Genomic DNA, 12904 nt, shown 5'->3' on the forward strand with positions numbered 1-12904 from the left:
CAGCGCACACGTAACATTTTCTGCTGCACTCGTGCATGTGCATGGGCAATGTGAGGGCCTTTTGCTCACCCTTCACACAGCAGATGTCAGCACTACCTCCACTACACCCACTCTGGCCAACCATGTCTCACCACCACTATGACCCACAGCTAAGCAGTTAATGATCCTAACACACCATGTTGAACACACGTCAGTATGGGGCACTTTGCCCCATCTCTCACTGCATCAGGTGAGCATACCATTTCCCCACCCAACCCAGCACAAGTTTAAACAATGCCTCATCCATGACATTATGGTGTACAGAATTCTCATGACCCTCAGTCTGCCAGTCCACCACAAAGCACACCAGTTACCACCCACACACTTACAGCCCGCAAAAGTGGTGATTGATGAACTATTGCAATCATGGCAGCCCATGGGATTCCCCAATAAAACTTGTACCAGAAAGAGACAGTTATATGAGACTCTGTGTCATCACAGAGCTCTCAACTCTTTAACTCTTTAACGATACACAACAGTCATCGAATACCATGCATTCATGGCTTTACACACTCTCTAGTGGGCGCCACTATTTTCAGCATCCTTGATACCAGAGGAGTTTACCTCCAAATACCCATGAGCCCAGATGACATCTCTAAGGCTGCAATAATGACACCATTCACACTTTATTTCCTATTCATGCCTTAAGGCTAAAGAACGCAGCTGAAACTTGGCAGCTATTCATTTGTGGAGTTCTCTTGATATTTGACTTTCGTTATGCTTACCTGAAGGATATCTTAATATTTTCTACCACCCCCATGATCATGAACAGCATCTTTAACTATTTCTCACTGCCCTACAGACACTGGCATGGCCATAAATGAGGATGAATCACATCTGTGAAAAGCCAAAATAACCTTTCTCAGACATGCACTGAATGCCTCAAGGGATAAAACCTTCCTCAGAACAAATGAAACTCATTAAACAGTTACTACTTCCACAGAATTACCATGATCTTCGGTGCTTTCTAGGCGTCATAAATTTTTATAAGCATCTCCTGCCACACATGGCAGCAATACAAGACCCCCAGCCTCGTCCGCCCTCCTGATTGACACATTCACCAAGCCAAATATGGAAGAAAAAAATTGGGGTTGGCCGACAGAATGCAAGAAACATTCACAGTAGCCAAATTCTGCCTCACAAAACCAAACACTTTGCCCCCACTCCCCCTCCACACTCCACACACAGCTCACTGTCAGACCTGCTGTTACTTGAAATGGTCCACATTTGATAGTGAATTACTCACTGTCTATGAAGCCGTCAGATATTTTAGAGAAGATATTGAAGGAAGACATGTTATTGATATGGATCACATTCCACATGCAGATGAAGCATGGTGCCCCTCAAAAGATATCAGTCTTCACTGCTTCTGTTATCTCGACCTTATTGTGCAATATATGACTGATGTGCACCATCTTCATGGCACCGACAACACTGTTGGAGCCTTCCTGTCACAGATCAATGTTATTTCTTGACAACTAGATTACAACAAACTAGTGGAAGAGAAGCACAATGACTTTACCATTATGGTCTTACTAACAGTGATTGAACCAGTTTCCACAAAGAATAGCTGACAGTCCCTAGGACTAATGTCCAAATACTATGTAAGGTGTCTCTGAACAAAATTCAGCCACCAGTCCCTACATCCATGTGCCACACGATTTTCAAACAATTACACATCCTGATAGACCCAGGGGTTAGGCCAACAGTACAGTTCATCACCAAATGTCTCATTTGGACAAAAATTTAATGAGAGTGTCACACCTGTGCACAACCATGCTTGCCAAGCCAGTGCAGCAAAGTTGGTTGTCATATGCAATATCCACTATGATACTTTTATACACCACAAGCATGTTTTCAACACATGCACCTAGACCCTGTTGGCCCCCTTCTGGTATCAGAAAGTTAGAGATCTCTCAATTACTGATAGATGTTTCATTGGGTGGAAGCAGTCCCCATTGAAGACATTACTGCAGAGTCAACAGTTCATGCAGTCATTGACACTTGGCTAGCTGAGTTTGGCTGCCCTGAAATGATGGTAACAGACCAGAGAAGACAATCTGAGTCTGCTCTATTTGAGGCACTCTGCAACCTCTGCAGCATTATGCATAATTATATGATTGCATACTACCCTCAGAGTAATGGGTTTGTGGAGTGATGGCACAGAACCCTAAAAGCTGCACTCGTCCCACAGAGGACTGTGGGCCAAAGCCTTGCCATGGGTGCTACAAGATGTTCATATGGCATCCAAGGAAGACCTATACTGATCACCAACAGAAATCTTCTATGGAGTAATAGTCACACCCCTGGCAGAGTTCATACCAGCCCCTTGAGCCCTTGAACCAGTAGACTTACCAGGAGTGGCCCAGTGGGTGAACAGCCATATGCAGTGCCACAACCTACCTCTCATACCAATCCAAAAGTTTTCATGTACAGGGCAATGAGTAACTGAATTTGTAATGCTACAGGATGATATGATCTGGCCAGCTTTACATCCATCCTAGCCAAGCCCATATGAAGTTAAAATAGGACACATAGACACACTTTCAAAATTTTGCTCAATAGAAAAGCAAAGACAATCTCTTTAAGTCACCTAAAACCAGCATAGGTTCTATGCAAAACACACAGCTCTGTGAGATATGGACCCAACAGAAATAGACAACAAGCCAAGCGGTCATTTACCCTTTGACATACAGAAGCCTAATTCAGACTCGAGGAACCAGTCATCATCAAACTTGACACGAAATACTTTTATCCACAGAACATCTGTGTGGAACTTCTAGACTATGATGTGACAGTGGACCCTGCCATGATGATTTTGTGAAACTCAACAGCACTCTCTCTCTCTCTCTCTCTCTCTCTCTCTCTCTCACACACACACACACACACACACACACACACACACAAGTTATCTACAAACATCAGTTATGCAGCTATATCTTCACATTTATTAGCAAGTGGATTAGTCACTATATTAGCCTCAGGGGAACCACAATGACAGCTATCGCACACCACATCGCACCCAACTTCAGATCCTCCTCCTGATGCACCATCCTAGCTGTCCCAGCTTCCTCCACTGCCTGCACCACGCAAACTTCCCTACAGCCACCCCTGTCAACCTCATCATCATTTGCACCCTACCACTTGTACACCACAAGTGCTGCAGGTCAGTCCACAACAAAATGGTCCAGCAGTGTTCTGATCGGCAGCCAGCCATGACACAGTTGGTCAAGTGTGTCTGCACACAACCCACCTGCACGACAAGCCACGCCAACTACTGCTCTCCCTCCTGGTGCTCCAACTAAGGGGCAAGGTCTCTGTGTGGACACCAGCACAAGTAACACCTCTGACCAAAGAACACACACAACTGAGTGCAATATCTGGATGGACTCCACGAAAGTCAGTTTGATTTAGTATTTTGTTCTGTGCGATTGTCCTGAATGTCAGGATATGACCATAAAACATTGTAATATAAATGAAAGCACAACTTAAGCTGAGTTATTAAACAAGTTTCCCAAAATTCCTTCACCAAAGAAGTCAAAATAAATACACCAGAATTTGAACTGAGAACATCTGCCAACAAGAGAAACAGTTTAAAGCATTTAACAAAAGCTAGTCTTCTTGTCCAGATAGCATACCAATACAGTTCCTTTCACAGTATGCTCATACAATAGTCCCACACTTAGCAATCATAGCTGAAGACTGGAAACTTGCACAGTTCACACCAATACTCAAGAAAGCAAATGAGATTAATCCACATTGTCTACTGACAAACAGTTGGCACAGAGTCAGAAAATACTGAGCTTGTGGAACACAATTAACTCTTTATCTGTTCCACGTAATGAGTGCTGTTGGCAGAGGATCTCAAAATAATTCCATATTTCTAGATTTCCAGAAGTCTTTTGACACCATTCCTCACAAGGAACTTCTAATCAAATTGTTTGTCTCTGGAGTATCGCTTCAGCTGTGTGACTTGATCCTTGATTTACTCTTGCTCAGGGAGATCGCAGTACATAGTAATCAATGGAAAATCATTGAGTAAAACAGAAATGATATCTGGCTTTCCCCATGTAAGGCCAAGGAAGACCTTGGTGAGATTTTAAGAAATGCTAATAGCACAATTTTTCTTGTTTAGTTGGTAACATCCTGTATCAGTTTCTCTGTACAAAATACTTTACAGAATTCAGATCAGCTGTTGTAACAAGATAGTTGAAAAAGTGGTTCAGTATAAATACCTATAAAAATTGTGTGATTGTGTTCTACCATATTGTTTCAATGCCCAGAGTAATTGCAAGAAAACATGCCACACGTTTGATTTAGTACAAGAACACAGTTGTCCCTAGGGGAGAGGTATTGGTGTGAAGAGGCCAACTTGAAAAAATAATTGAAACTGATTATATTCATGTCAAGCTCATAATTATTTGGAATCACTGGACTGATCAGTGGCATCCCTGATGAAATTTAACTACTTAGAGTGGTAGCGATGGTGATGGGAAGAGATGATATGCAAGGTGTAACTGAGGTAGTCTAAAGCCTGGTTTACACGAAAACAAATTGAAGCAACACAAGCAAATGAACAATTGCAAATATGTCACCAATGTTCTCTTCCATTCACTTGTATCTGAGCAGGTGGTTGTACTTGATGGAACACAAGATAATGAGCATGGCTTATGAATGCTGCGTTATTGTTTTTTGCCACTGCTCATTAGCATACAAGATACACCACTATATACTTAGAGCTGAAATGCAAAACTTTGATATTCAATGATATTTTGCATGGCAAGCACACTGTTTTTGGCAAAGTAAGCAAAATGGCATACAGAAAAAGAAATATTTAACACTTGTTCACAACTCCCTGAATGAGAGCTCCCTAGTTCTGGATCAGCAGAAGTCTGTCCACCGCAGTCCCTGACTGTTTTTTGCTAGGCCACTGCCAACACTGGTGCTCTAACAATACAGTGCCTGTGTGTACCATAGCCATTATAAAACGCCTATCATTTTGCACCATACCATGCCATGCCATGCCAAACTGGGAAGCACATATGAAGTACCAGCACCGAGTAACACAAGAGAACTTGTTCCTCCATGCCACTTCTCCCCCTCATCTGCCAGTGCTGGGAGTCAGTAGGTGCAGCCTGCTTCCTCTTCCTACCACACCCCAAGAATTTGTGAAAGCTTGCGTGGAGGTAGCACACATAACACTAAATTGCAGCTTTGTTTAGCATTATTCCAGAATTTTGCACCTATGTTGGTTGATGCTTTTCACTAACTTCTCATTACAATTGAGGTGGTAATTTAAAAGTGGAACACAAATTACTTGTGACCAATGGTTAAAGTGCACTTACTGTGTCTGCAGTTTTTACATGACGTGCTGCTGTTGGTAACACCATGATGACAATGGGAAATCAAGACAACCGATCGCAAGTGGTGCTGGTAGCCAATGAGGATGTCTTCCTTCATTTTGTTTGCTTCATAAATACAGTTAGCTTCAAAAGTGCACTTTGAGCATTGGAGGATTCATCGTAGCACACTAATATCCCTGCTGCTTTACATGCTCATGTTGAATAAGCAGCAGCCATATTTCCAGCCTCGCTTGTTTTTTTTTACTTGCTGTTTTTTACAACACGATTTCTGAATGTGAGGTTAGGCAGGAATCTATGTGCACAGCTTATATTGCTGCAAACAATGAATTGAACAGCAGTAACTAACAATAACTAACAGCAACATTTACATAAAAGTGCATTTCTGAAGTCACACACTGTTATACCATGAAAAAGCTGTTCACACTGCTATGTTCTTTCATGGCTGTCAAAAAGTGAATAATTCCTTGTATTAATTTGTTTGGTCTCAGAAGTATTTGGCTGTTACTTCTAAAGATGTAGGAATTTAAGTTTTGATACTAGCATGCATGTAATGAAAATGCCATAAATCTTACAACAGCAAGAAATCATCAGCTAACTTTATGTATGAAGTGAAAGAAATGAAATATGACATTCTCACTGGCTATCAACGTCTCTCCTCAATTGCTCATTTTTATCTCCTGTGATTCATCGCACCCTTACCAACAGCTGCATGTCACAGAAGGACTGCTGACACCATAACTGCACTTTCACCATGACCAACATAACCTGAAGAAAGGGTAACATTTACATTCTAGTTATTAGCAAATGTGAGCATTCACGTTAGCAATTGTTTCATATTTCAACAGCTGTTACATCTCAGATAGTTTCTTATGTGAAGCACTTCAAGAATTTTATTATAGTACACATAAGGAAGACAATATCAATAAAATATGGTTAATTAAAAGTGAAATATCCCACTGACTTGTCACACAGGCTACATCATAAAAATCTATTATAGAACTTGATATAGGGCAGATAACATAATCCTGGGTAAACCATTTTTATTTATTATCAAAAATATCTAACATAACACTGATACACCAACTACATAATTACAGCTACCATGAACATAAGCAATGAGAACGATCAGGTATTTCATATATTTTATATAGTTTTAATTTTAATCAGATAATATATATTTACACTCATTTACTTTCAAAGAAATTTGTTGTGCTTTTCCTTTTATCAGTAAAAAGGATTACAAAGCTTTTGCTTATTCTCTTCGTCCCCACCTGATGCAGCCAAGTAATGGAATTTATCATCTTTCTCATTTCACCAGTTTGATCTTTAGTGCTTCAACAATTTTCTACCAGTCATATTTACTTTCCTTCAGGATTTGTGCTGTGGATTTCTTATATCCCAGAAGCACTTATGATATCTATCAGCAGCATTACATTTACTTCAGACCACTCCATCAATAATGCAACTCACATTAACAACAAAGCAGACAAGGTAGAAGACAAATTCTTTCTATACTGCCAGTGCTGAAATGAAGAGGACAAAACTTCCTTTGATGGTCTGCTAAAAGACAGACAACTAGGATAACATTACTGAAAGCAAACTGAATGTGACTGTATGCAGTTCATTTTCATTAATCTACAGTTCACACCAGAGACAGTTCTTGCTCGCTGATGCACATTCTGGTGTAAACCAGGCTTAAGATCAATATCAGCCAACCTTGGTATACATATGACTTACTACCAAAAAACAAAAAGTTTTGTGAGACTAATATATCCTTAGGTTTGGGGTAGGGGAGAGATGGGGTAAAAATGTAAGCACACCTGTGGAAGCCATGAGAAATTTCAACCAACGTTGGGATATGTATGGCTTACTATCTGTGAAACACAGTACTACAGTGTGGGTAAATAAGTAATTGAGCAATTCCAGGTAATTAGCTAACATTTAGATAATAAAGTTTTGTGTTAAATTCAAATTAATCTATACTCTGAAAATCACCGAAGTACATGGCAGGGGGTATTTCACTATGTACCATGTATTAAGATTTCTTCCTGTTCCATTTGTGTGTGGATCACGGAAATAATGATTGCTTATATGCCTTTGTGTGCATTGTAAATCTGTATCACGGTCCCTACAGGAGCAATAAGTTGGGGGTTGTAGTGTATTCCAAGATGTATTCCGAGATGCCTCACTTAATGCTGGTTGTTGACATTCTGTAGATAGGCATTTGTGGAATTGTTGGCACCTCTCTTCAAGTGTGTGGTAGGTCATGTTTTTCAATACCTCAGTGATGCTCTCCCACTGGTAAAACAAACTTGTGACCGTACATGCTGCCCTTCTTTGTTCAAGTCCTACCTGTTATGAGTGCCACACAACTGAGCAATATTTTAGGATGGTTCACATGAGTGTTTTTCAGGCAACATTCTTTGTAGATTGTTTGCATTTTCCCAGTATCATACCAATGAATCAAATTCTACCGACTGGTTTACTACGACAGGCTATATGATCATTCAATGTCATATACACACAAATGGTTATTCGCAAGTATTTTATGGCCTGACTGATTCTAATTGTGACTCATTGATATTGAGTCACAGGATGCTATGCTTTTGCATTTTGTGAAGTACAAAACTTTTTGTATCTGAACATTTAGAGCAAGTTTCCACTATTTGTGCCATTGATATCGAGATCTGACTGAATACTTCTACAGATATTTTTTTAGACAATGCTTCATTATAGATGCAGTAGCTGTATGATCTGTAAAATGTCTGAATCTACTATTAGTATCATCTTCCTGCTCACTAATATAAAAAAATTGAACAGTAGCATGTGGACATCAGCATGTACTGACAGTTTTGACTTACGGTAGTCATACATTGGCTTCTAATAGGAGAATAAAGATAAAAAAACTGAGGATTACTCAGTGAGCAATGGAGAGATGCATATCATGAATTACTAGGAGAGGCATGAAAACAAGTTCGTTGTTGAAGAAACAATGCCATGTGACCGATTCTGTCACAGTTTGCCACACAAATACAAATGTGCACACAGCAACAGTTGCTTATTTCATATCTCTCCATGTTAGTTCTTGAACCAAGCCTTTGGTTGCTGGAAATGGACAAGATTTCAAAAGAATCTATTTGACAAGAATGAAATTAATTTGACTTGAAAGAAGAATATAAATGTGGAGAGTTGTTATTGAGAGTGATTGACAGCTAGCAGTCACTGCACTGATCACTGATTCTCTGCAGATCCTCCTACATTTCACTGGAGCCTTATAACATTGCAGTCTTGCATTATCTACAAACAGTATCACGGAGCTTACAACACTCCACTTACAGGGTATTTCATTCTTCGTCAGATATGTATAATTTACAGACTTTACAACTGACTGTCTTTCTCATCTTTAAAACAATAGGTCCCCTTCATTCTCTGGTCTGAGTGATTTACCTTCCTTTCCTTTTTAACATTCTGTAATTTATCCCTCTCTCGTATCTGAAGAAGGAACTAATAGTTCTGAAAGCTACGATAATGTCATCATTTTTACCTTTTTTGTGTTTCTATCAGTAGTAACAATCATTTCACCTACTGAAGGCAGGTGGCAACCTGCAATTCTGCCTCATATTTATTAGTTGTCATGGTTGTTATTTGTCTTTTGATTCATCCAACTGCAGAGTAAACAGATAGTGCAAATGCAAATAATTTCACTTCCACTGGCAGACCATTGCATGCCCAATGTTACTGTCAACTTTAATTACAAACCCACTAAAACTGACATATAAAACTATTATAGAATTTGGTATTATATAAACTTTATTTATAGAATTTGTAAGTAAGGTGCGAATCTTTCCACAAAGAGGAAAACTAAGAAATCAGAGTACTCTGAAATTGCATAGTGCACCTAATCATGGAGAATGTAATCCACACATCACAGTAAATTCATTTTAGACCTTTCAACCTCTAACTTGTACTTACGGCCTTTCAGTGAAGTGCAGGAATATACCTGAATCATCAGTGCTTCCATCTGCAAAACAAAACCAAAATCATATCTTGGTCCACTGCCTAAATAATTATATAATAGTCTCATTCGCTTTACTACAAAGTCATCAGCCAAACTAATTTTATTCTTGTGATCATTTATCTTGTTCTCATGTATGAAAAATACATTAACATTAATGTAAGTAAGTCTCAGTATTTATTAATTACATTCCAGTTTAAGTGTTTTGTATTGTCATTTAAGGAAAACGGAACTATTGTCATATTTAGAATTTCTGTGCAAAATATAGTTTTTGTGAAAAATACAGGAAGTTTGCAATTCTTAAACTTAAAATTATAAATTTTTCATGTCTATCTGTCACACATCACACTGAATATGTTACATACAAGTTTTACAGTGCTCCTTATATTGACCATCAGATTATTGTCCAAAATTACATGAGAAGAGAAAAAAACCTCATTTTTAGCTTATTAAAATTATTTGTGTGTTACCAACTGCATAATTTTTTTTATTTTTTTGCAGTGGTATTTTATTTGGTTTGATATTTTAACATTCTGTACAACTTTAAATATAAAATATGTTGATATTACCACTGTTAAAACTACACTGATAGTAAAAGTAAGGAAAAAACTTACCTTTAAATGCATCAATATGGGCATAATGCACTTGTAGTACAAGATATTGTATAGGGGATTTGCCACCCACTTTAAATCCAACTCCTTCTGGAAGCTCAAGTTTTGGAGCATCTCTAGCCCATGCATACAGGATCTGCGTACATGCCATCATCATATTAGTATCTGTTGTACTTATTTCAAATAATCTTTAAACACTTAATGTATTTAAATAAGGTGTGAATAATAGGGTCAACCAAATGTCACATTACAAGAGATAAATACAAAATAATCTATCTGCAGGCTTTTCTTTTGGTCTCTAGCAACACTGACTAGCATTTCACAGTCACCTATGATACTACAACAATTTATCAATATGATCTATTCTTAAAAATCTTCAAATACCTAACTACAGAATGACAAAGCTTTTAAACAATGACAACAACTGCAAGTATCCTCCCCACCAGTAACATTTTGTTCAAACTGACTCTGCTATAATTTGCCTCAATTTCCTTTGGGAGGAAGGGTATCAACAGAAATAAATATCATACCACTGACATCTCCTGCTACAGAAGTCTAGAACATGTTCCAAGTTGAAACATAATGACAGGTCTTGATCAAAACTGTATCCTTCATTACAACAAATATTATTGATAATGGAAGCAGTGATCATGAAAAATCCAATCTGCATTGTGAAAATGCAGTATTCTGAAGGCTTTGGATCAGTATCATTTCACTATTGGCATTTATTTATTTTCATTAATCTTTCAATTTAGTGCTTCACTCACACATGAGTTAGTCTAACTATAATTGCAGTTAGATGGAGGAGTTCTACATATACATAACACTACAAGTTATCCAGTTTGGAAAACTTGCACACTTTGGCAGAATTTCCAGAGATGACAATGATTTGCCAACTAACTTAATACACAATTTGTACATACAATCAGGACACCTTGACAGGAGCCCATGTTGATAGAAAATCTGTAAATTCACGCTAAACACCAAAATACAGCAGGAACTTTTTTTGTAGAATGTAATTAATAGATGCCCAAGACAGTGAGAAGTAATGATAGACAACTGGAGACAGTTGTCATGTAAATAGTAATGAGTAACAACATACTGTGATCTAAACTTTAATGACTGCAAGGACCTTACCACTGCTTATCAACAATGTGGATCACAACATTCTGCTTGGCAAACTAACTGTTATTTTATTAACCTTCACTAGGTGCACCATTTTTTGTAACACTAGCTGATGCGCGGTGCAGTTTGTACACATATAAAGAACAGCTGTGTTTATGTTACCTTGGTAACATACACTATGTGATCAAAAGTATCCGGACACCCCCAAAAATATGTGTTTTTCATATTAGGTGCATTGTACTGCCACCATATCAGTGACCTCAGTAGTCATTAGACATCATGAGAGAGCAGAATGGGACACTCCGCAGAACTCACAGGCTTGGAACGTGGTCAGGTGATTGGATGTCACTTGTGTCATACGTCTGTATGTGAGATTTCCACACTCCTAAACATCCCTAGGTCCACTGTTTCTGATGTGATAGCGAAGTGGAAATGTGAAGGGACATGTACAGCAGAAAAGCGTACAGGCTGACCTCGTCTGTTGACTGACAGAGACCGCCGACAGTTGAAGAGGGTCGTAACATGTAACAGGCAGACATCTATCCAGAACATCATACAGGAATTCCAAACTGCATCAGTGTCCACTGCAAGTACTATGACAGTCAGGCAGGAGGTGAGAACACTTGGATTTCATGGCCGAGCGGCTGCTCATAAGCCACACATTACGCCAGTACATGCCAAACGATGCCTCGCTTGGTGTAACAAGCGTAAACATTGGGTGATTGAACAGTGGAAAAATGTTTTTTGGAGTGATGAATCATGGTACACAATGTGGTGATCCGATGGCAAGGTGTGGGTATGGCGAATGCCCAGTGAACGTCGTCTGCCAGCGTGTGTAGTGCCAACAGTAAAATTCAGAGGCGGTCGTGTTCTGGTGTGGTCATGTTTTTCATTGAGAGGGCTTGCACCCCTTGTTGTTTTGCATGGCATTATCACAGCAGAGGCCTACATTGATGTTTTAAGCACCTTCTTGCTTCCCACTGGTGAAGAGCAATTTGAGGATGGCGATTGCATCTTTCAACACGATCGAGCACCTGTTCATAATGCAGGCCTATGGTGGAGTGGTTACACAACAATAACATCCCTGTAATGGACTGGCCTGCACAGAATTCTGACTTGAATCCTACAGAACATCTTTGGGATGTTTTGGAATGCTGACTTCATGCCAGGTCTCACCAACCAACATCGATACCTCTTCTCAGTGCAGCACTCCACGAAGAAAGGGCTGTCATTCCTCAAGAAACCTCCCAGCACCTGATTGAATGTATGTCTGCGAGCATGAAAGCTGTCATCAAGGCTAAGGGTGCGCCATCACCATATTGAATTCCAGCATTACCGATGGAGGGCCCCATGAACTTGTAAGTCATTTTCAGCCAGGTGTCCGGATACTTTTAATCACATAGTGTATATGAGAAAAATCTCAGTTTAATCTTAGTTTAATTAAACAATGATAAAATAAACTTACATTATAGGAGCTAAATCACTGTTTAATTAAACTATAATAAAATAAACTTTCATTATATCAGTCTGGTGCCATGTACACGTGTTACCCTGCAGCAATGAGACAATCTAAACCTTAAACAGTGCAGTTGCATCAGATCACAGCCAACTGCATATTAAATTGTTGATTACGTCATATAAAACTGCCTCATTGTCGGACTGCGCCACTAACTAGGAATATGGTTCATTTTCTTGTGTGGTTCATACATATTTTCTTACCTAGCTTGCTGTTTATTCTATATTACTACTGC

General features: G+C 39.1%; 1 protein-coding gene across 1 annotated transcript in view; it reads right to left on the minus strand.

Annotated features, from left to right (window-relative positions):
- LOC126190643 (peptidylglycine alpha-hydroxylating monooxygenase) overlaps positions 1 to 12904 on the minus strand; it is a 224852-nt gene that overhangs the window by 28534 nt on the left and 183414 nt on the right. Inside the window, exons 5-6 of the mRNA XM_049931063.1 lie at positions 10032 to 10164; positions 9375 to 9423 (exon numbers count right to left, since the gene is read on the minus strand). Of these exons, the coding sequence (XP_049787020.1) occupies positions 9375 to 9423; positions 10032 to 10164 (182 nt within the window). The remainder of the gene's footprint in view (positions 1 to 9374; positions 9424 to 10031; positions 10165 to 12904) is intronic.

This window comes from Schistocerca cancellata, chromosome 6 (genome assembly GCF_023864275.1).
Source record: "Schistocerca cancellata isolate TAMUIC-IGC-003103 chromosome 6, iqSchCanc2.1, whole genome shotgun sequence".
Classification (NCBI taxonomy): Eukaryota; Metazoa; Arthropoda; class Insecta; order Orthoptera; family Acrididae; genus Schistocerca; species Schistocerca cancellata.